We start from the raw sequence: 25,313 nt of genomic DNA on the forward strand, positions 1-25,313 counted from the left end.
GGCCGGAGGCCCGGCGGGGCGGGGCTTGGAGGGGCCGCAGCGTCAGCTGACCGCGGGAGGCTCCGCGCGGGTGGGTGCTGCTTGCTGCAGGCTCTGGGGAGTCGCCATGGTGAGTGCTGGGGGCCCCGGGCCCGGGCCGACCCTCCTGCCACCCCGCGCGCGCCCACCGCCCGAGAGCCTGGCGGGCGGAGTTGGGCCCCCGCAGCCGGATCGAGGCTCAGGCCGACCCAGCCTGGCCTACGGGATAGAGACGGGCTGGGAAGGCCGCGGGCTCGCGGGTGTGGGCCCGGGTGGGCGGCGGCTCCTGGCCCGGCCGTTGCTCGGAGACGGGGCGGCCTCTCTGAGGGGCCTCCAGCCCGAGGCCGTGTGTGTGGGGGGGGGCGGGGGTGTTGGGGTGGGGTGGAGGCCGGCGCCGGAGCCTGAGCAGCCTCGGCCCTAACTAGCAGCGCCGACCTGGGGGCCCAGAGCCGGGGCGTCTGGCCGGGGCTGGGGCGTGCCGAGGGCCCGAGGCTCTGAGGTGGCGTCGGGACCCGCCCGGTTATTGCTCCTTTGCTGTTTGCACCTTGGTGCGTGGTTGTGCCCGGCCGACCCCACGCCCTTTGCTGCGCGAGAAATGCCTCCCGGAGGGCCCGGAAAGGTGCCCTGGCCTCGGCTCCAGGGCCCCCACCCTGGACGGCGGTGCTGGTCAGCCAGTTCTGGGGACTCGCATACGTGATTTTCCTGGAAGGACGCATGATCCGATGGCCAGGAATTTTGACAGGCGGAAAAAGGGACCGCTGTTTCCTTTAACTCTTGTGCATTCGGCAGCCTGGCTGCTTACTCGGCTCCCCAGTGATGAAATGCAAGTATTTCACTTGCTGGGAAGTAGGCTTTCTCGCCCTAGCGCCGCTCCTTGATGGCAGGCAAACCCTGGTGTGTGTGCCTGCTGGCTTGGACTTCCTCAAAATGTGAATCCTTGTGTCTGGTGTCTATGAAGGCAAGTTGCCACTTGCTTTTTATTAGCGTTCTGCAGAGTGTGCACTGTGGAAGTAGTGTTTTTGAATGGTGGTGGATTATATGTCAATTTTAAGGTTTCATTCATTTTATGTGGACGGGTTTCTGGAAACCTGCAAATCCCTGCAAACAGGGTTTATGTTGGACATGCAGTCCTTTCAGGATAATGTGTTGACATACAGGGTGATTTTGCATGCTTTTCAGAATTTTTACAATAGGGATTTCTATGGAAAAACAGTGTAAAAATGACGACTTCGCTATTTCTCAACATCTATACACCTCAATTCTCTGCTGAATAAACGGGGTTTGAAGCTGAGCTGAATACATGGTGCTGTCTTCATGAATATATTAGGAAAGGAAACTTGGGTTTATCTTGTCACAACCAATGTGTGTATTACTTCGACTAGTCTCTCAGACTTTCTTTGGGTTTCACTTTTTTATCTGAAAAAACATGTTGGCTGCTTTGGTTTGTCCCAGTTTTGAAAGTCCGGCATCTATTTAAATTCAAGGTCTTTTGTACCTTCTGTGTCATGGAAGATGGGAGATGTTGCAGACACACACAATGTGTGTGTTTGTCTCAAAAAACTTAGTGGCCAAGCAGGGAGAAGTGCTTGTGGAATTTCGTGTAATGCAGTCAGGATTGCTTTATTAGCACTGTCAACTCAGTTGTGAGGTGTGGAGGGAGAAATAGTTCTGGCTGGAGAGCTTGGGAAAGACTACAGGAAGTAACATGTAAACTGAGACTTCTGAGGAGGAGCAGCAGAAATTTTTCCAGGTATAGGTGAATCTCCAGGTGTAGATGAATCTGGAAGAAGTGACTGTTCATGTGTGCTCCATCCTGAGATTTCTGGGGAAATGTATTGGTAAATGAGGTTGGTATTAAAATTCTGTTTTGAAGTTCTTACCCCCTCATCTTCCTTAATTCTCTCTACTGCAGTTGTAAATTTGTGCCTTATTACTTTTTAAATAGCACTTTCATTAGCATGAAATTCTTTATCTTTGTGAGCCTGGTTATTTTCATTTTACAGTTGATTTGCATTGTTTTAGATGACATGTATGGCCTGAGTGGAGAGACTGATCAGCAAGTAAATGGCTAGGATGGGTGGAGCTAATTGTGTGTACCTGTTGAGGATAAAATAATGGTAACACTTATGAAGTGTTTATTACTAAGTACTGGGCGTGTTTGGAGTTTTATCTGTCATCTCACTTATTTCTCATAGCAGTGATATAAATACTATTATCCCTGTTTGATAGATGAGAAAATTAAGAGTACATTGTTGGAGAGTAATTTTGTAAGTCATTAGTTTGTGATGACCTTTGATTTTCTCTGCATGGTACAACTTTAGCCTTTAGAGCTGTTTGACCGAGCCTCATGTTAAAAGGGCCTAATCACAAATATTAATTTGATCTTGATTCTCAAGTGTTTCCATTTTTCTCTGATCCATGTAACTGATTAGTATAGTCATTTGTAAATGGAGAGCCCCTTTCATGGGTGAAGAGACATTGGTCACCTGACTTCTGTTAATGATAGCAAGTTGAAACTGTCTCTGTAACACTTAACAGAAAGGATCTCAAGACACTCCCTTAAATAGGCATTTGTGTCTTGGTACAGTGTAGTACAGTAATACTGTACTATAGTCTTGCTAGTAATATGTAAAAATACATTTCTTCATAATAGCTTTATTTCCTTATCTGTAACCTTCTTTATAATAAGTCTAATTTTCTACATTTTGTATTTACACAAAATGGAAGTTGACAAAAAATGGAAGAATTATGCTAAAATTTTACTTGTTAGTATGTCACGGAATCTACTCAATTCTACACAATATTTTTGGGCTTGTTTGTACTTCTTCATAACCAGTTTTATTTGCTATATAGAAGTAATTATTTTATGCAGTAGCCGAAAGGTGGATGCAATCAAAGTGTCCATCAGCAGATGAATAGAAAAACAAATGCGGTATGATGGAACGTTCGGCCTTAATAAGGGGGGGGGGATTTCTGACACATGCTAAAAGCATGAATGAACCTTGAAGACATTATACTAAGTGAAATAAGCCAGACACAAAGTACAAGTACTGTATGATTCTACTTACACGTGTTATCTAGAGAAGTCATTCATAGAGAATGGTGTTTGTCTGTGGTGGGAGAGGGTCAGTGGGGAGTTACTGTTTAATGGGTACAGAGTTTACCTTTATAGTTATTTTACTGCAGTAAAAAGTGACTAAAAATTGCCCAACTTGACTGTCTGAACCTAATGAATCCATGATTCTAATAATTGTAAAATCTGTTGCATTCAGAGGTAAAAAGCCAAAATAATCCAAAGCATAACTTTGTGTCATTAAAAGTCTCAGAAGGCTCGCTCATGAAGAATAGTAAATTTCATTAAATCAGAACCCTTAAATGCTTGTGTCATCCTTGCTTGTGAGACCAACATTTTATACTAATCGTTCTATAGAAATTAGTGTCCCCTTTACATTTAATGTAAGTTTAAATTTAAATTTAAATCTAAATTTAAATTTAGAATAAGACGCAGCTTATTCTTTGATATTTATTTGTGCTTCTGAAGTGTGGTTGCAGTTTGCGAGAGTGTGCCTTAGAAAAGAGTAGAGACACATGGCATCGCTTGTTATTCAGTTAATTTTTTTCTCTTTCCAGAATTAGACCAAGAGAAAGATCTCAATTTTTACAAATAATTCTAGTTCAGAAGTGTGTTTTATGTTGATTTTAAAGTTAAATGTTGTTTTGATTATCTTAGGTAATAGAATAGACCAGGTTTCATGTTTATATGATGTAAGTTCTTGCCATCCATCCACCTTTCCAGGTAATTGTGTAAGAGACATTCTATCTGTAGTTTTTCTTTTTTTTAAGTTATGGTGAAATTCACATAACAAAAAATTAACCGTTTTAAAGTGAACAAATCTGTGGCATTTAGTACCTTCACAGTGTTGTACAACCACTACTTCTGCCTAGTTCCAAAACATTTTTATCACCCCAAAAGAAACCATGTACTCGTCAGTGGTAATCCCTCTACTCTTCTTGCTAACGACTAATCTACTCTTTATTTCTAGTAATGTAAGTGACTTAACTTACATGTAAATGAAATTATACAGTATTTTGTGTATGGCTTCTTTCTTATGTTTTCTAGGTTCATTCATGTAGCATGTATTAATACCTAAATTTTTTTATTTCTACTTAAACAATGACTTTATTGTTTAATATAAACATATTTTTGCAACCTGGGTAGAGGCTGTGGACAATTGTTATTTCCAAATTGGGGTTGGGATGTGTGTGGAAAAGGACCATTTTGGTGTTATAATAGTGTACCAACCAGTGGATACAGCTCTTGATGAAAACCAGAGAATTTAACATTCTTATCCTTTTGTTCTCATCAAGATGATTTCAGTCATATGGTAGAGAACCTTAGGAAGATCAGGAGCAAGTCCTTTGAACTTAGGAATTCCCTTAGGATTTTATTGTCACAAAACATACTTGTGCCCTATCAAGTATGTCTCTTAGGATCACTCTAATTTGTGAGGCATTCAGATCCTTCTCAGCCTGACTTATGATCAAATATTCCACGGTATGTGTGTCAGTCCTTTACTAAATACATAATCTAAATATTCTAAAATCAGCTCATATGATCATATTGTGAACATTCATTATATGTCAGGTAATATGTTGAGTCCCAAAGATGTAAAAATGACTTATTTGTAATGTGATGCATGCTGTAGTAGAGGTGTAAACACAGTGTTTATACATCATAAACGACAGAAGGTTAATTATACTTGACAGGTAGAGCTAATTCATTTTGCAAGTAAATTTTTGCTGATGGCAAAAAAGAATATCTACATATGCATATGTATGTATATAAGATGATGATTATTATTTTTTTTGTGTGTGTGTGTGTGTAGAAGAACTGGCATGTAGGCCAGAGGTAGGGGGTGGGGGTGAGAGGATTAGCCGAGTGGGTAGCCGAACAGGCAGATCTACTGAAATACACTGCTGAGGAGACAGCGGGTGAAACAGGAGAGGTCTACTGCACCATGTGGGTTAGCTCCCTGGCTAGGGACTGAACTCAGGTTGTCATGGTGGGCCCTTTGTGGTAGCAGTGCTGAGACTTAACCCCTAGGGAGGCCCTATCTACATATATTTTGTTGTTTTTAACTAGATCTCCGGACTTGAAATGATCAGCTGGGTATTTAGGAGAGTATTCTGTGGTCTGCTGCTGTGAGTCACTAACAGTAATTTTATGTATTTTATTTCTAAGCTGTTTATTTTTTTTAAAGATTTATTTATTTATTTATACAAGCACTGGGTATAGTTAGAAGTGCGGGAGGGTGAGAGAATTCACCAGAGCCAGAGCGGGGAGCAGAGCAGGCAGAAGGACCGAAGTACACTGCTGAGGGGAGCAGCGGGCGGCAGGAGAGGTCTGCGCGCCATGCAGGACCCTCCTCCGGTGGCCGGGGAGCAGCCGGGGATCGAACCGGCGCTGCAGAGGCTGTGGGCAGCTTCCCCACCCAGCACTCAACTGCTGCACCACAGGAGAGGCCCGCTAAGCTGTTTATTTCTAAGTTATACTATATATCACTTAAGGGAGTCAGTATTCTTACAAACTAGTTCCTTTGTCTTCCTATGAGTAGACTAAAATGGAGATGAAAAGAGAAAAAGAGAGGCTTTCAGAGGTTTGGGTTAGACTATACCTACTATACCTATTGCTAGAATTAGATTGGTTGAATGTGTATGTTCTGGTTGAATTTAGGGTGTATTAGCAGAACCCAGGTAGCCATAAACTGCGATCAGATGCTTCTTGCAGGTGAATCTGCTACAAGAATGTTGAGTTTGAGTGAAAAATTTCTCTGTACACATTACTGTTCCTCTTTAGCTATTTTATGCTAAAATTTCAGTAACTGGGTACAATTCTCAGTTCAGTAATTATGATTAGTTTGAAATACAGAACTGGAATGAGCATTATGAAAGCCTTGGAAAAGGACTATGGCTAGAATTAGGAAATAATCTGATTATGTTAGTAGAGAGTGCTACTGATTAATAGAGGATTTAAAAAAATTTTTCAGCCTACAACACAGCAGTCACCTCAGGATGAGCAGGAAAAGCTCTTGGATGAAGCCATACAGGCTGTGAAGGTCCAGTCATTCCAGATGAAGAGATGCCTGGTAAGAATGACTATGTGATTAAAGAGAGAAAGAGAGAGAACAAAAAAAATGACAATGTGATTAGCTCACTTGTAGTCTGCATGTTCCTAAGGATACCATCTGCAGTGATTTCTAAAATGGTATAGTACTGCCTCTTCTGGTAAATCTTCAATGTCCTCCAGCATCTGTCTTCAGTCCCTCCTCCCTCAAGCACTATATGGAACATTGTCAACAAATTGCCCTTTTATAACTTTTTATATATAGTTTGGGGTTGTCTGTCTTCCCAACCAGAATGTAACCTCTGTGAGGACAAGATGCTTTGCCTTTTATTTGCAGATTACTATATTATATACAAGGTCACACCTGAATTATTAGCCTCATTGGTTCTGTACCTCAGGCATGAGGAGTACTTGACATATAATGGCTGCCTGATAAATGTTTGTTGAACGAATGGATTAAAATGTTTTCATTTTGAATTATTCTGCTTTTTTTTCCTATCTTGAAATCTTGTTTCTGTCCTGAATAGTTAGATATCAATATTTTTGCAGAAACTGCCTTAAAAATGATACTGATTTATATACAAGTACTTTCATATTCTAATAGATAATGTGGGGGATAATCTGTGAAGAAACTGTATGTTCTCTAGATTAAAACTTAAAAATGGAACAAAATAGGCTGTGATGATGCAGATGATAATATTTTACCTTTGTAAAGTGTCTCGCAGATTCTAAAGCTTAGTAATAGGCTCTTTTAACCATATCTGTTGTATTGTTTCCCTTGCAAACAAATTTGCAGCAAAACAAATGTTTTGGAATGGAGAAAAATGCGCAGGCGCGGAGCTTGCTGTTACTTGCCTTCTGTTTCTCTCTGTGTATGGAGTATATCCTGCATCTAAAGGAATTATCTGCATTTATGTGTAAAGGGGCACCTGGGTGTTGTGAAAGGAAAACGTACAGGATTCCAGATATCTCTGAAAAGTGTATCAGTACCATTGTTAGGACAGTACTTTACTTCAAAGGGATCACCTCTCTTAATTGCAGTTAAAATGTGAATTCATGGACTCAGTTTCATAGTTGGTAGTAGTTGGAAAAATTCTATGTAGGGAAACTGGTAGTCCTAGATATGTAAGGTTTGCTAGGTTCTGTGGTCTGGTGCGGAATTACGCATCTTTGTCTCAATACAGAGACAACAGGGTGAAACTGAACTTAATTTTTATAAGACTAAAATAATTTAAATAATTTTTCAAAACTGTAACAAATGAAAGTTTCTATAACCAAGTTAATATTTATTTAAATTACCCATTCTTATCAGTTTTCTTGGTATTTGTTTGTTTCTCCTGATATTTTTGTAGGACAAAAATAAGCTTATGGATGCTCTGAAACATGCTTCTAATATGCTTGGTGAACTTCGGACTTCCATGTTATCACCAAAGAGCTATTATGAACTTTGTATCTTTTGAATGTTGAAGAATGAACGTTTTGGCCATGCTGTTTTCTTGATCAGATCATATTTAGCTGCTTACTACATTTTTGTGGAGTTATTGTTCATTTTCTTAAACAAATAGTACTCCTTTGTGGAGATGGGCTAGGTAAGAAAAGAAAAACTTAGTTTAGAATCCCTTTTTCTGTGCTTAAGCTTTTTTAAATGTTGTATCTCAATTTCAGGCCCTTCATGAAGGATTATAAAGGTTGTGAAGCAGTTGGTTCTTCAGTGCTTATGTTTTCTCATTGCAGGACTCTGAAATAGGAAGAAATTCAATGATTGGGCGTTTCAAAACCCTGTAGTAGTCTGACAGGCCATTGTTTTTTATTGCCTTCCTGCTTTGGATAGCTTTTAAAACTCTTATAAAAGTAAGGAAAGCCCTGAAATTCTCTCTTCGCTTTACCATGCTCTTTGGGGGATTAAAATTTAAATCTGCTCAAAAGTTTAATGATTCCAACAAAATTCCTTAGGTTGGCTTAACTTTGTTTGAGTCCTTAATCATAATTAAAAGATATGGCTATTTCTGATGAACTACACTACTTGGAAGTCTACCTGACAGATGAATTTGCTAAAGGAAGAAAGGTGGCAGATCTCTATGAACTTGTACAGTATGCTGGAAACATTATCCCAAGGCTGTAAGTAATTATGAGTATGAGGCCTCTTCTATCTGCATTTCCCACTTCATGTTATACCCTTTAAAACCAGTTTTTTAAAAAACCAGTTTTACGATTATTTAACTTCTTTTTTTTTTTTTTAAAGATTTATTGATTTATGCATACAAGAACTGGGGTACAGGCCAGAGGTGTGGGGGAGGGGAGGTGAGAGACTTCACCAGCGACAGAGTGGGGAATAGAACAGGCAAACTGACTGAAATATACACTGCTGAGGGGAGTAGTGGGCGAGACAGGAGAGGTCTGCAGTGCCATGTGGGTAGCTCCCTGGCTGGCTGGGGATTGAACTCCTGCTGCAGAGGCTGCGGATAGCTTCACAGTGCTGTACTTAACCCCTTGCGCCACCAGGGAGGCCCCAATTATTTAACTTCTTAACAAATTGAGTTAACATTTTGGTGGATAATTCATTTTTTAAGTTTTCAGAGTATAATTTTATATACAGATAATAGAATTTTGGAATAGAAAAAAAAAATGGATGTGCTATTTTGTATAAGGCCTCTAAATGGAAACTTTAACATGACAGGTATTGTCTTCGAATATGTTTAAAGGTATTGATAAGTATTTGTGTATGCATATATATGTGTGTGTATACACTTTGCAGGGAGGGGCTGGTAAGTAGTTATATTTTATATCAGGTGATATTTTTTTCATTGTGCAGGAGAAAATCTGTCTCTATCTTGTTTGTTTGTACTCAGTATATTTGGTCATAATCAAATTCTCAACTTGAATATTTCTAATCAAATATTTCCTCATAATTCTTCTAGTTATCTGTTGATCACAGTTGGAGTTGTATATGTCAAGTCATTTCCTCAGTCCAGGAAAGATATTTTGAAAGATTTGGTAGAAATGTGCCGTGGTGTACAGCATCCTTTAAGAGGTCTATTTCTTCGAAATTATCTTCTTCAGTGTACCAGAAACATCTTGCCTGATGAAGGAGAGCCAACAGAGTAAGTGACTTTCTTTTAATTTAGTTGTAGTATTTTTTTGTTGTACAATATTTAAAAAAGTATGGAAAAGTACAGAGAAGAAAATAAATATCAGTAATTCATTCACAGCCATTGATAGCATTTTTGTATATAGATTTCCTTTGTAATAGAATTGTCCAGTATATATGGTGTGATGCAAAATCTGCTCTTAACCAAAATTATGTGGATTATTAGACCCTACTTTCTTCATTAATATAATTGAGAACACTTTTCTATTATATTAAATGATCTTTGAAACTATAACTTTTTAAATGAGTTAGTTTGAAAATTGTATTTGTAATGAAATAATGAAGTATGCATAACTCTTTCCATTAACTAGCCAATTTTCATCTTGTTTCTTGAATATCTATCAGTACTTAAAATATATGAACTGCTAGTTACCCTAGACTATAAGTGATCTTAATTATCTGTGCACACAAATTAGATATTAACTCCAAAACAGGAAAAATAAAAGCCATTCAGTGAGAGCTTTGATTTTTGTGTGAGCAGTATTCTAGGCTCCAAGTCTCTTGTGCTTTTATCCCACAACATTGGCAGATGGTCATCTGGCTATGGTCTTCAGCCAACTGGTGATAGATTCACGTGATAGATTCCCCAAATTAAGCAACTTCTTTTTCTTAAGTTTTTTAAATATTTCTGAGGTGGTTTTTATTGATGTCTGCATCAATTTCTGTATTTTTATAAATTCATTTTTAATAGAAATAATGAAAATTTTACCATACATGATAAGAAATTTAAGCAGGACAGAAAAGGTAAAAATTTAACAGTGTGGAGAAGATGGTGACATTATTTGCTTTATTTTATAATTTGATTCTCCATTTTGAACATTTAATGAACAATTTGAACATTTATTTTGAAGACTGCTAAGTTCCCCACCCTAGGAGATTAAAAAATGAACAAGAAATAGTCTTGCTCATTCCAGTTGAAAACAGAATATTCTCTACTAAATTAAGTTAGTTAGTAGTCCATTTTAAGTGTCAGTTTTAGGCTTTTTGAATTAATGAAGTTGCCGTAAGAACAAGTCTACTTGGCCCAGAGAAGGGAGTAAAAGAAACTATTTGTCCCTTTAAACTTGTACTGTGTCCTCTCCCTGATATTGTCTTGAGTCTTTTCTTGAAAATTAACTTTAAGCCATTGATATTGAAACCGTATTTTATAAAGCATGGATGTATTCAGACCTAAGGTGAAATGCACTAAGGAGATACTACAGTAGTAAGTTGACATACTATATATAAAGATTTTTTCAAATGTTTCTTTGCAGTGAAGAAACAACTGGTGATATCAGCGATTCCATGGATTTTGTGCTACTTAACTTTGCAGAAATGAATAAGCTGTGGGTGCGAATGCAACACCAGGGGCATAGCCGAGATAGAGAGAAAAGAGAACGAGAAAGACAAGAACTGAGAATTTTAGTGGGAACAAATTTGGTGCGCCTCAGTCAGTTGGAAGGTGTAAATGTGGAACGTTACAAACAGGTTTATATCTTTTTACTTGTATTTTACTTATATTGTACTTTTTACTCTTTCCTTATGTGATAAAAGTTGAAGTCTGACTTTTCAAATTGTGTTAAAAAATATTATATTGAAAACTTTTAAAATCAAAGACTTAAATATACCAAACGATATATTTTGAGTGTGTGTTTCTGGATTGGGAGACTCAGTATTAGCAAGATAGCAATTTTCCTTAAACTGAGAGTGACTGTTTTACTATAGGTGTGCTCTAAAGATACAGTAGGATAATGTGGTTTTCATGAAAGGGATAAACAGTGAAGGGGAATAAAACAGGGATTGACAAGCTTTTTATGTAATGGACTAGATTTTAAATTTTTTTTGTCTTTGCAAGTTGAATGGTCTGTAATACTGAACTCTGCAGGTATAGTACAAAACTACACAGATAATATGGAAGTGATTTACAAAGACAGGCATTGAATTAGATTTGCTGACCCCTGGATTAGATAATCCAGAATATATGTGTGTGTGCGCGCGTGCAAATATAATTTGTTATTTTTGATGAAAGTGCAAAGAAAACCTTTCAACAAGTGGTTTTGGAACACTTGGACATCTGTATACAGACAAAACCCTGAACTATGAAACATCCTCATACTTTAGAAAATATGGAGTAGAGTTCAACATAGAAATGAATCTGTATATGAGAAAAATAAAAAATGAAGTGGCTTAGGATTTTGAAAATAATCTTGTAAGTCTTACATTTTTTTTCTCAGATTGTTTTGACTGGCATATTGGAGCAAGTTGTGAATTGTAGGGATGCTTTGGCTCAAGAATATCTCATGGAGTGTATTATTCAGGTAGGTAAAATATTTATTGCATTTTAAAAAAGGAAACATTTTATCTCATTAATTTTCATTGTTTTGAAAAAAATCTTGATAGAGTAGAAAGATAAGCTTTCCTAAATAAAGAATTCCTTTTTTCCTCCTAATAACCTGGTTTTTGTATTGAAGTGTTTTTTCTCACCCAAAATGTAGGAAATAGTAGTCTCCAAGTTTTTCTAGGTCTGAAACTAGGTGTCAGTTTCAATTTAATTGTCGATGTGTTTGGTTAGTGGAATATTTCTGTCTGGGCTTAGGTGTAGAGAGGTTCAAAGTAATGTTGTATTTGATAAGTCAGAAATGGAAAGATAAGTACCAGATTATTTCATTCACAAATGGAATATAAAGAAACAAAGCAAAGAAACAGGTAAAACCCAAACCAAACCACACCCTTGAAATCTGCTTGCTGAACTGAGATACCAAAAAGGGGGAGAGTAGAGGTTAGGGAGCAAAGAGTGGGAGAAGTAGTGGTGCTTTGGTGGTGGGCATGGTGTGATATACATTCCATGAGGTGTGGCAGGTGAGAATTTTATCACTGAAGAGGAGTGAAGTTATATCCGTAAAGCATAAACAATGTTGCAAACCAATGTTACCTCAATAAAAGTAATTTGATTTTTAAAAAGTAATGTATTTGAATGTAGTTGTAGAAGATTAAAATTATTTTTTCCCACAAGTACAAACTTCAATACTCTTAAGTTCAGAGCATAAGTGAAATACTTTACTTATAGCAATCAATTATTTGATTTTCAGGTTTTCCCTGATGAATTCCACCTTCAAACATTGAATCCTTTTCTTCGGGCTTGTGCTGAGTTACATCAAAATGTAAATGTGAAAAACATAATTATTGCTTTAATTGATAGGTAAGAACTCCCTACATTGGAGGGTAAATGTTTTGACTTAGGATTAAAGAATTCAACACCTTCTGCGAATTATTTGTGTTTTTATATCTTTTCATATTAAGGATTTTAATGCAATTGGACTATAAACAGTTTAGTTCTGAGTAGCCACTAGGTGCTTAGGCATAAAAGAGGTTTAGCTTTTAATTATGTAGGAGGCATGAACAATAACAATAGTAATGATTTTTTTAATCTATTCATCTGATTGGCATTTATTTTTATTTTATTTTTTTTAAGGATTTATTTATGCATACAAGAACTGGGGTATAGGCCAGAGGTGTAGGGGAGTGAGAGGATTCACCAGAGACAGAGTTGGGAGCAGAAGAGGCAGATCTACTGAAATACACTGCTGAGGGGCGCAGTGTGCGAGACAGGAGAGGTCTGCTGTGCCATGTGGGTAGCTCCCTAGCGGGCTGGGGATCAAACTTGTGCTGCAGAGGCTGTGGATAGCTTCACACCCCTGTGCTTATTAACTCCTTGCGCTGCCAGGGAGGCCCATTGGCATTTAAAGACATTGTTACACAGACCCATCACTGAAGGTCCAAAGATCACCAGAGAACAAAATTTGTTTTTAATATGCTTATTATATTATTTTAAAGGGAACTTATTTGGAACATATTTTATCAAGTAGCTTTAAGATACAGATGATTAAAAATGTTTATGAAACCACTGTCATATTTTTTAAATGAAGAATCTTAAAAAAAATTAATTATGCTTAGTAAATTCCCTTTAGGTTTCAGATTTGCTTTTTTAGCATTATCTTGGTTCTCCAAATTGTCAGCTTATTCAGGGCAGTGAAAGTTTTGTTAATTGGGCATACTCTTTTTTTTTTTTTTTTAAATTAAGTTATTTATTTCTTTTTTCTTTTTTTTTTTTTGACATCATTGTTCATTCTGAAACAATATTTGCTTCCCCCTACCCCTTCAGGTATAGTCCCCATAGAGTTTTCTTCACCAGTGCAGCCGTGCACCATCACCTCAGTCCCCTGTCCTCCTCCCTCCCTCCCTCTGATCCCTCTCCCTCCTCCTCCCCTGCAGTATGTCTCTGATTTGTAATTGTTTTTGCTTTGTTTTACTTTGTACTGTTATTATTTTTTTTACACTGATCTTTTATTTGGTTCCCCTATATTTCTGCTATAAGTGAAACCATGCGATATTTTTCCTTCTGGCTTATTTCAGTGAGCATGATTCCTTCTAGCTCCATCCACATGGCTGCAAATGGCATGAGTTTATCTTTTTGATCGCTGAGTAATATTCCATCGTGTGTATATATCACATCTTCTTGATCCATCATGTGTATATATCATATCTTCTTGATCCAGTCATCTATTTTTGGGCATTTGGGTTGTTTCCAGATTTTACCTATTGTAAATAGTGCTGCAATAAATGTAGGGGTATAGGTGTTCTTTTGAATTAATGTATTTGTGTCCTTTGGGTAGATCCCTAGTAGTGGAATTGCCGGGTCGTATGGTTGCTCCATTTTTAGTAGACTGAGGAGCATCCAGACAGTTTTCCACAGTGGTTGGACCAGTTTGCACTTCCACCAGCAATGTAGGAGAGTTCCTTTTTTACGGCATCCTCGCCAGCATTTGTTGTTGCTTGTTTTTTTGATAAGTGCCATTCTTACTGGTGTAAGGTAGTATCTCAGTGTGGTTTTGATTTGCATTTACCTGATGATAAGGGATGTTGAACATTTTTTCATATGCCTGTTGGCCATTTGCATTTCTTCTTAGGAGAAATGTCTTTTAAGTTCTTCTGCCCATTTCTTGACTGAATTGTTTACTTCGTTTTGTTGAGTTGTGTGAGTTCTTTGTATATCTTTGTGATCAGTCCCTTATCAGTTGTATGGAATGCAAAGATTTTTCCCCAATGGGGTATCTCTGTTTTGGTTAATGTCTCTTTTGCTGTACAGAAGCTTTTCTGTTTGATGTAATCCCAGGTGTTTATCTTTTCCTTGACTTTCTTTGCTTTGGGTAATAGTCTTTAAATATGTTTTTAAGATGTATATCTTGTAGTGTTTTACCTATATTTTCTTCTATATATTTTATGGATTCAGGTCTTATGTCCAGTTCTTTTATCTATTTTGAGTTGATTTTTGTGCATGGTGAGAGGTAGTGGTCTAGTTTCATTTTTTTGCATGTGGTGGTCCAGTTTTCCCAGCCATTTATTGAACAAAGTGCCTGTGTTCCATAGCATATTCTTTGCTCCTTTGTCAAAGATTAGTTGTTCATATAAATGTGACTTTATTTCTGGGCTCTCTGTTTGGTTCCATTGGTCTGTGTGTCTGTTTTAGTTCCAATACCAAACTGTTTTAATTATGGCTTTGTAGTATAGCTTGAAGTTTGGAAATGTGACACCTCCGTTCTCCTTTGTTTTCATGAGTAGGACTTTGGCTACTCGTGGTTTTTTGTGGTCCATATGAATTTCATTTCGTCATACTAATGAAATGACATTCTTTGAAGAATGTCATTGAGATTTATATTGGAATAGCGTTGAATCTGTATATTGGTTTTGGTAGGATGGCCATTTTAATAATGTTAATTCTTCCAATCCATGAGCAGGGGATGGCTTTCCATTTCTTTGTGTCTTCTATTTCTTTTAACAGTGTTTTATAATTTTCTTTGTATAGATCCTTCACCTCTTTTGTTAGGTTTTGTTTCAACCATAAAAGGGATTTTTTTTTTATTTCTTCTTCAGATTGATTGTATATAGGAAGGCTATTGACTTGTGTGTGTTGATTTTGTATCCTGCTACTTTACTAAACTGGTTGATTATTTTGAGTAGTTTTTCTGTGGAGTTTTTAGGGTTCTCTATGTATATTGTCATATCATCTGCAAATAGTGATACTTTTACTTCTTTCCCTATTTGGATTCCTTGTATTTGGGCATACTCTTAAGGGAAGCTAATAACTGGAATTTGCTCTGTAAAGTGTAATGTCTCTTTGCCATCCCTGTCAGTAGTAATTCTTTTAAGCATAACAAAAATGTGTATCAGTTGTAATAATGATAAAGGAACAGAGTTTACTGTGTATAGTTTAAGATGTGGGAAACAGAAGTTAACTTTAGTTGTGTTTCAAGCTTCACTGTAGCAAAAATGAAGTATTTTGAAAGTCTGTTCTTTGTGTCTTTTAATTACTTTCTGGAATCATGACTGTTGAATACATTCATCACTTTAATGCATTTCTAGAAGGCTTATGTAACTACAAAGTATGGTATAAAGAAAAAATGCTTTGAGGCATCATTTGCAAAACTATTCTATTAAGAGGGAATTACCAGCTACCATGTCCTTTAAAAACCCTTTACAAATGTCCTGGAGAAAATACACTTGTAGAAAACACAGAACAGCATAAAGAATAGAATGTCATCCCTGATCCCACTACCCCAAATTACTGCGTATCTTTTTAAATAAAGATTTTTTTTTTTTCCAGATTAGCTTTATTTGCTCACCGTGAAGATGGACCTGGCATCCCAGCAGATATTAAACTTTTTGATATATTTTCACAGCAGGTGGCTACAGTAATACAGGTTTGTATGGCTTTTCTCCTAAGTTCTAAAACTTTGAAACCCCAGCTGGTAGCCCCTTTTGTAATTGTTTAAAATAAATCCCATGATTTTCTTAACATTCCAGTCTAGACAAGACATGCCTTCAGAGGATGTTGTATCTTTACAAGTCTCTCTAATTAATCTCGCTATGAAGTGTTACCCTGATCGTGTGGACTATGTTGATAAAGTTCTAGAAACAACAGTGGAGATATTTAATAAGCTCAACCTTGAACAGTAAGTCAAAATTAAATGTTTTTGTAAAAATGCTCATAAAACAATTTTGTCCTAGATTTATTTTTCTTTCTCATTTGCTTTTTGAAATATTAGCAGTTGTCTTATTTTAAGCATTTGTGAGGTTGGTGTGCTTGGCATTGATCATTGCAGTAATTGGCAGCCAATTACTTCATTATGTACATTGGTCAAATAACAGCACTCATGAACCAGTGTCTCCAATTCAGTCAGTCCCCTTTGTATATCTGAATGAATTCATTTTTAAACTGGTAAGGAAACTGTGTCAAGGAGTATTTCCATAAGAGGCGATTTCCTACAGATGAATAAGTTGTGAGAAATTAGGTGCATATGTATATTTAAGGTGTGGAAATTAAATTGGTTTAAAATATTTTTCTGTTTTGAGCTTTAATTTTGATGCCATCAAGGAAAGTATTAATACTCTTGTTATCTACACAGAGCTTCCTCCGAAATGCTGTCCTAGACCTTTGGCATCCTCTAGTGGCCACTATGGGCAATTCTGATCCTGGTTTTTTTTCCCCCACTTACTATCCCATCTTCCATTACTTCAGAACGTGGGGTCAGGCCAGTCCCTTCATTCCTCAATAGTGTTCATAATTTTACCTCACATTGTCTCTTTCCATAACTCTTCCCAAAGATTAGCTGCATGAGGAAGATTTTTTTCTTTGACCTCTATTATTCCTCTTTTTTCTTTTAGAAATGTCCATTTTTTTTGTGAACCAAAAAACATTCCAGATCTTGAATGATAAATATGAGAGAAAATAAGTGATGTATCTATATCTTTCCCCACTTACTGACTTTAAACTAAAATTAGACAAAACAAATAGAAATCTCAACTTCTAAAGGTCTTACAAATGTTTGGACATTATTCCTCAGTCGTCACTGAATGTACCTCCTATAAGTTCAGCCTGTTTTTCCTTTATCGCCAACATGTGATGCACAAGAAATGGTTTACTTTTTAATTTTTTTAATTGCTAGTTTTGCATGGATTTTTCTTCCTGCTTATTTTCATCATGTATATACACTACTTATTGGCTGCCATAGGAACCTAAACTGCCTTAGAAATATCAAATTCTAGACATTCATTTTAAGTCTGGCTATCCAAACTGTTCATAAGTTTGTATCAGAACATTGATAGGCGAATAAATGTGTTGAGATAGACATCTTCACCTTAAAGGAGTTCATTAAGTACTTTGGAGTAGTGTGATTCACTTGATACATTTCCTTTAATATATAGATAAAAACTGCCAAATTTTTATGGAACTCGTAGTGTGTTTGGAAAGTTAATTTTGTTCACCAAAGGGCTTTTTTTTGTTGTTGTTGTAGTATTGCTACTAGTAGTGCAGTTTCAAAGGAACTCACCAGACTTTTGAAGATACCTGTTGACACTTACAACAATATTTTGACGGTCTTGAAATTAAAACATTTTCACCCACTCTTTGAGTACTTTGACTATGAGTCCAGAAAAAGCATGAGTTGTTATGTGCTTAGTAACGTTCTGGATTATAACACAGAAATCGTCTCTCAAGATCAGGTAAGAGAATATCAATATGCTATGTTAGAAAAGCAGAGACAATGTAGTTATGATTTTAGACCTTGAGACAGACACATGAAATGAGAAGGGAAGATAATTTAACACTAAAAAATGTTGCTTATTCATTATACTTGTTAGAAAATTGGAGCTGCTTAAAGAAGAAATTATGAAACAACTGTTATCCCAGCCGAAAGTGAATAATCACTGTTAGTTAACATTTTTTGTATCTCTTTAGAGAGTTTTATCTGTTTCTCAATATGCATATGCTTTCTTACCAAAAAAGGACTTATACTGTTGACACTATTCTGTAACTTAACAAAACTAGAAATACCTTTGACAGCGACTTTATATGTTGATGATTTCATCCCAGTGGCTTTCTATCTCCCATCATACAGGTGGATTCCATAATGAATTTAGTATCCACACTGATTCAGGATCAGCCAGATCAACCTGTAGAAGATCCTGACCCAGAAGACTTTGCTGATGAGCAGAGCCTTGTGGGCAGATTTATTCATCTTCTGAGGTCTGAGGACCCTGATCAGCAGTATTTGGTATGGGTTAACTCTTACTCTACCCCTTCAGTAGCTCCTAGTGAAATCATGCAGATATGCATCAAATGGGTTAATGGTCCTAGAAGGTTTTGAAAGATTTGCAACTAAGAGATTCAGTGGCGTTCATAAACTTTGTATGTAAATTTATGTGTATATAAATTATGTATTTATATTATAAACATATAGTTGTTTGTAAACTTCTGGAGCACATATGGAATAAGTTGGTTGATTGCTCTAGTTTTCTTTAAAATTTTAGAAAAAACAATTTTTCTTTAATTGGGCACCTAGTAATCATTTCATGTTCATTTTGTTTTATGAATAGTGTGTTGCTTTTAGAAGCATTCAGTTCATCATATTTTATCTTTAACTTTAAATATAAATAACAATCCTTATATTTAGTTATATTTTCCAGGTTTACAAATACGTAAGTGTATGTGTTTGCCAAATTGAAAATGTATGAAAGACTTTTCATTGAAAAATTGCCTTTTTCTTAATTCCTTTTTCCTGAGAAAGAACAGTCAAATGAGGCTCTCCCTTTCTATAATCATTTGTCCTCAGTAAATCCTTGTGAGATGAGTAAAACATGTTTGTTGCCTGAGTAGGAGTATTGGTCCAGATCATTTATTTTAATGAGAGGTAGCTCAGATTATTATTGTTTGGTCAAAGCCATTGTTGGATGCATGAAACTAAGTATTAAGCTTATTTTATTGAAGAACACTTTTATTTTCTAATGGGTCCTGACTTTCTCTTTCTGTTCCCTTCCTTTGTTGTAGTTGACATTCCCGTTGTCTTTCTTAATCAGTGTGATAAGAACCTTACTTCTGTTGGTACCTTAATAATCATTGACTTGGTGACAAATTTGCAGGCACTGCAGTGTCATACTCTGTACTGTGTGTGTCTGTATATAGTGACTTGCTGATTGTTCAAATATTTTAACCAATTCCCTTATGTTTCTGTGTTCACACACAAGTCTATGTGTTCATTTTTTGTTACATACCAAATGCAGTAGTTCACGTGTGCCATTTGGTTGTATCCTTAAAGGTAAGGACCATTAGCTCTGACTTCCCTAAGAGGGAATTTTCTTCTTACTACCATGTCAGAGAAATTAGCAAAACCTGAATATGTCACACATATTAAAAAGTATGTCATGATTCTTGTCATTTTTTGGAAGCAGCTAGACATTCATTTCACAATGACTCTTAAAGTGTATTGTCATTTCCTTTAACTTAAATGATGGTTTCTGAAATCAGGGGGCCTGCTGTCTATACCAGCAGTGTAAACACAGCTGTTTTTGTATCATAATAATAACCAGCATTTTCTGAGTACATGCCTTGTGTCAGGCACGTAACACTTCACAGTTGTTAATTTATCTTCCCAAGAACCCTAGGAGAAATAGACAACTCTGTTTTTCAAACGAAATTTAAAGCTAAGCGATGGTGAATAATTCACCTACGGTCAAACATGTAATGTTTGAATCTACTTTTAAATGTAAGTCTGTCATCAGAACTTGCGTGCTCTTGAGACATGATATATTTTTATACATGTGTATGTGAACACAAATTTAATTTTGTCTTCATCTGTCTAGCTGGACAGGTTATACAACCTCTCTGAAGCTTAGCTTTCTTCATTTGTGAAATAGGGTTAGTATTTGCGTTTAGGGTGATTGTGATGACTTGGTGAGATTAAAAAATGTAAAGTGCCTACTGTAAAGCTGATAAATTGTGTGTATTCAAGAAAGGGTGGTAATGATGGTGATTAGAGCCCCTATTTTTAATTTTACAAATGATTAATCATAATGTGGAAATGTTAATTAATTTTTTTTTAATTGGTCAGATTTTAAGCACAGCACGAAAACATTTTGGAGCTGGTGGAAATCAACGGATCCGCTTCACATTGCCACCTTTGGTTTTTGCAGCTTACCAGCTCGCTTTTCGATACAAAGAAAATTCTAAAGTGGTGGGTTTACTTTTAAGTATGTTCCTCCTTTTTTTTCTTTTTCCTCCCTCCATGTATGTGTGTTAGTTTTTTATTATAGGAAACTTCAAAAATAGACAGTGCTATAATAAAATCTCAATTCCAGTAATTCTTAGTTCTTAACTCATTCTGTGTTATGTGTCCGTAATAGTGATGTTGGCAGATTACAAACTGAGGGGTGACATAAAAACCCTTGGGAATGAAAACTAAAACAGATTAAACTTGTCAGCAGATTTTCCTGAATTTAAAGATCATTGTAAGACATTGATAAGTATATTACAAAATTGCCTCAGAATGCTTTATTTTTAAAAAGTGATTTCTTTTCTTGGAGCCTTTGAAGTACCCATTCTAAAGATGCTGTATCTCATCAAACTTGTAAGTACACGGCCAGTGAGGTCAAATCAAGTTGGCTTTGCCTAATGAAAGAGTCCAGAATTTCATAACCTGCTTTCTCTGGAAGCATTGAATAATTGAATAATTTTGAGTTGTGCATATTTTTAATAAATATTTTCCTTTTACAACCATGGTTGAAGTCTTCAGTGGCATAGCTTTGTAGAAAATACCTCAATCTACTCATCTGAAATCTGGTCTGGACAGTTAGATGTGTGTTAAGGCACAGATCTCAGTAAATTTAATTTCTAATGGGGCAATAAGATTTATTGTACCTCTGCAACATGACATAGGAGCTTTTGGCCAGTTTTTATTAGACCTGCCTCTTATTCAGTCCCTTTTCCAGTATTTTATGCATATACTTGCATATAACAGTAAAAATAGCAACTAATATTTACTTACTATATGCCATACCCTATGTACCTAGGTATTGCACTTAATCTTTGTAACAAATCTATGACTGTTACACTTTTTTTTTTTTAAACATATAAAAGAACCGACTGCTTTATCAAGAAGAAATTTGGTCAAACATGCATAAAATATTTAACCTTAATTGTAATTACAACAACGTACCTTTATAGAAATCAAAGTACTAAAGAGAAAAATAAAGGTTCCATGATGGCAGTGGTGTGATTAAGACCATTGTAGTAGGTTTCTACCATTGTAGAGACCATTCCACCATCTAGTAATGGTGGGAATATGAATTTACTACAGTCTTCATAGAAAACTCTGGCAATATGTATGTAACTAGAGCCTTAAAAGACCCATTAATTCCACCTCTAAGAAAAGGAAATAATTAGGGATGCAGTAAAGCTTCCTGTGTCTGGACCAGTCATTACCTGTTATTTCCAGAAGGAAATAGGTATATTTTGTTACATTGTGGAATGTTTTCTAGTTTGTAAATAACTTCTTACTAGCATGAGGAAAGTAATTATGACAAAATAAGTGAAAGAAAAGTTGGAGAAAAATGATAGGCAGGACCTCACTGGTGGCACAGAGGTTAAAATCCCAGTGCTTTCAAGCTGTTGCCAGCCACTGAGGCATGAGTTCCATTCCTGGCCAGGGAGCTAACCCACATGACAGGCAGCAGACCTTTCCTGTCTCACCTGTTGCTCCCCTCAGCAGTTTATTTCAGTATATCCACCTGTTCTGCTCCCCACTCTGTTTCTGGTGAATCCTCTCACCCCCTGCACCTCTGGCCTACACCCCAGTTCTTATATGCATACATAAATAAATATAAATCTTTAAAAAAATGATAGGCAGCATGAATATGATTTAACTCTTTTCAGTGAGCTACTTTACTTTAAAGTAGAAAACAAAGCCACAACATTACATTTGGAAAGACGAAAAGAAGACATTAGTACCAGAATGTTATCATTATTATTATTATTGCTGGGTGGAGAATTTAGGGGTGACTTTAATTAAATTTCTTTTATTTATTTTCCTAACTTTGTTCAATTTTAGAATGTGTTTCTTTTCTGATGAGAAAAGCCAAATACCAAGTTATATAAGACTGCAAAATATGTAACCTCAAATGAATGTTTTGAGAAGACATCCTACTTGATTTACTTTTATGCTTCATAAATGGACAGCGAGGGAAGATTAACAGGAAAACTGAGCTCAACTTTACAACTGTCCCTCTTTTATAGAAAATGGGTTTTCTTGAGCAAGTTAATCTTGAACTTAAGGTATTTTAAACTATTTTTTCTTGTTTTAGGATGACAAGTGGGAAAAGAAATGCCAGAAGATTTTTTCATTTGCTCACCAAACTATTAGTGCTTTGATCAAAGCAGAGCTCGCAGAACTACCATTAAGACTTTTTCTTCAAGGGGCTCTAGCTGCTGGAGAAATTGGTTTTGAAAATCATGAAACAGTAGCATATGAATTTATGTCCCAGGTGATGATCTCTTTGTCTTTATGGGTTTTTAGCTAGTTTGGCCCTAATCAGTCACCTTTCTGTAGTATGGAGCTAATGGATTTACTCTTTCCACTGTGGTCCTATTGGCTGGTTTGGAGCAGGAAAATTGATTGCTGGGTGCTAATGAGATTTAATATTGTGGGTCATGGTACAAGTATTTCATGGGAAGGGGGAAGTTCCTTTTTAATTCAGTTTGGGAACCTTGGGCTAAACAAGTTCAAACAAGTTTCTATGTTACAGTTCCTTAGCATCTTTACAGAGGGTGAAGGGACTGGAGACTGTAAAGTGTTTTATGGGTGGGGGGGATGGGTGTTGGTGGAAGTACTTTGGAAAATGCTCGAGTAGGTGGTTGGTCCTTAAAGGTCCCTTCTTTGTGTCCACCAGGCATTTTCTCTTTATGAAGATGAAATCAGTGACTCCAAAGCACAGCTGGCTGCCATTACCTTGATCATTGGTACTTTTGAGAGAATGAAGTGCTTCAGTGAAGAGAATCATGAACCCTTGAGGACTCAGTGTGCACTTGCTGCATCCAAACTTCTGAAGAAACCTGATCAGGGCCGAGCTGTCAGCACCTGTGCACATCTCTTCTGGTCTGGCAGAAACACTGACAAAAATGGGGAGGAGGTAAGGTGGGAAATTCCTGACCATGCGCAGGATGACTTGAAACAGGAGAGGATTGTTAGTTGGGAAGGACTGCCATGCCCATGCCCTGTTGATGACACAATCAAAGTGCTTAGACATCTGACAAAGAAAATTGCTTTATTTTGTGAAAAGAAATTAATGCATAGTCATGTGGTTAAGCATCCATTTTGAGGGAATTGTGACATAGCAAGTTTATACTGCTACCTTTAAAAAAATACTATTCTAAATTCCTGCTATGAGTGAGACCATCTGATATTTTTCTTTTTCTTTCTGACTTATTTCTCTGAGCATGATCCCTTCTAGCTCCATCCATGTTGCTGCAAACTGCATGTGTTTATCTTTTTTGATTGCTGAGTAATAGTCCATTGTGTATACGTACCACATCTTCTTGATCCAGTCATCTACTTTTGACCAGGAAGAAGACTAATTAATACAAAGTAAAAATCAAAATCAACAAGCAACTATAAACCAGAGACACACTACGGGGCGCGGGGAGAAGCAGCATTAGGGTCATAATAAGGGGGGGGGTGCAATTGTATGGGGAATATAACTGAAATGAAAATGCATACATTGTGCAAAAATGAAAAATCATGTAAGAATTATATAAAATAAAGTATTAAAAAATAACTATGTAATATATAAACATAAAACAGTATACTCATTTTAAAATAACAGATGTGTACATTTGTTTTTAAATTTTATCAAATAAAAATACATTTTTATATTTAAAAAATAAAATACAGATGTATAGCATAAAAAATAAAGAGGATTTAAATTTATATCCTAAAATATGAACATTTATAATTCATTACCCCCCATCCCCCACTGTTTTATTCCAGCTCCATGGAGGCAAGAGAGTAATGGAATGCCTAAAGAAAGCTCTAAAAATAGCAAATCAGTGCATGGATCCCTCGCTACAAGTGCAACTTTTTATAGAAATTCTGAACAGATATATCTATTTTTATGAAAAGGAAAATGATGCGGTAAGTGAACTGCTGTTTTCTCTTGTTCTTAGGAGATTTGTTACATGTAGAAGTTTATTATTTTGACACTTTATTTTTTTATTTATAGTTATGCATAAACATTTTTATTCTTTAGCATAGTGTTGACGCTATGTTTCTTACTAAGTGGTTTTGTTAGTTTGTTTTTTAATGAATAGCCAGTAGTTGTTGCTCAGACCAGGAATTATGGCTTATTTCTCTTTTTTCATAAGTAACTGGTAATTAGAATAACACAGCATTTCAAAATGTTTTTTTAAGGTTTATTTATTTATGCATATGAGGTGCAGGGGTACAGGCCAGAGACAAGAGTGGGGAGCAGAACAGGCAGACTGACTGAAATACACTGCTGAGGAGAGTAGCTGGCGAGACAGGAGAGGTGTGCTGCACCATGTGGGTAGCTCCCGGCCTGCCGGGGAATCGAAGTCATATTGCAGTGGCTGTTGATAGCTTGATAGCCCTGTATTTAACCCCTGTGCCACCAGGGAAGCCCTTCAAAATACTTTTAATAAATCATCTTTCATTTTTTTGTGGTACATACTTGATAGTGAAATTATATATATTCTTTTGTAGGTCACAATTCAGGTTTTGAACCAACTTATCCAGAAGATTCGAGAAGATCTCCCAAATCTTGAGTCCAGTGAAGAAACAGAACAGATTAACAAGCATTTTCATAACACGCTGGAGCATTTGCGCTTGAGGCGGGAATCACCAGAATCTGAGGGACCAATTTATGAAGGTCTTATTCTTTAAAAAGGAAACAGGCTCACCATACTCCTTTCCATGTACATTCAGTAAGGGTTTTATTATACTAGGTTTCCCTTTCATAGATTGTGCCTTTCAGAAATGCTGAGGTAGGTTTCCCGTTTCTTACCGTGATGTGTTTCACCCAGCACCTCCGGACACTCACCTACAGGACCTTAATAAAGTTATTCACTTTATAAGTGTTCAGGTCTGTCTGATCACCCCAAGTAGCATGATAGATCTGCTATTTAAAATTCCCATGATTTGT

At 36.6% G+C, this 25,313-nt stretch overlaps 1 protein-coding gene across 1 annotated transcript; it reads left to right on the top strand.

The window, feature by feature from the left end:
• Nucleotides 1-27: 27 nt before the first annotated feature.
• Nucleotides 28-25,313, top strand: VPS35 (VPS35 retromer complex component). Its single transcript, XM_037516336.2, has 17 exons — nucleotides 28-109; nucleotides 6,066-6,164; nucleotides 7,495-7,591; nucleotides 8,137-8,260; nucleotides 9,061-9,243; nucleotides 10,544-10,757; nucleotides 11,504-11,587; nucleotides 12,359-12,468; nucleotides 15,931-16,027; nucleotides 16,131-16,279; nucleotides 17,621-17,828; nucleotides 18,224-18,379; nucleotides 20,213-20,335; nucleotides 22,461-22,640; nucleotides 23,046-23,285; nucleotides 24,143-24,286; nucleotides 24,875-25,313. The coding sequence occupies exons 1-17, from the start codon at nucleotides 107-109 to the stop codon at nucleotides 25,052-25,054; spliced, it is 2,391 nt and encodes a 796-aa protein (XP_037372233.1). The 5' UTR covers nucleotides 28-106; the 3' UTR covers nucleotides 25,055-25,313.

This window comes from Talpa occidentalis, unplaced genomic scaffold, assembly GCF_014898055.3.
Source record: "Talpa occidentalis isolate TD23 unplaced genomic scaffold, MPIMG_talOcc4v2.1 talOcc4.17, whole genome shotgun sequence".
In the NCBI taxonomy this organism is placed as follows: domain Eukaryota; kingdom Metazoa; phylum Chordata; class Mammalia; order Eulipotyphla; family Talpidae; genus Talpa; species Talpa occidentalis.

Coding starts and splice junctions, on each gene's coding strand:
- VPS35 (XM_037516336.2), top strand. Junction 16,028..16,130: donor AGGTGGCTACAGTAATACAG/GTTTGTATGGCT, acceptor TTAACATTCCAG/TCTAGACAAGACATGCCTTC. Junction 17,829..18,223: donor AAATCGTCTCTCAAGATCAG/GTAAGAGAATAT, acceptor CCCATCATACAG/GTGGATTCCATAATGAATTT.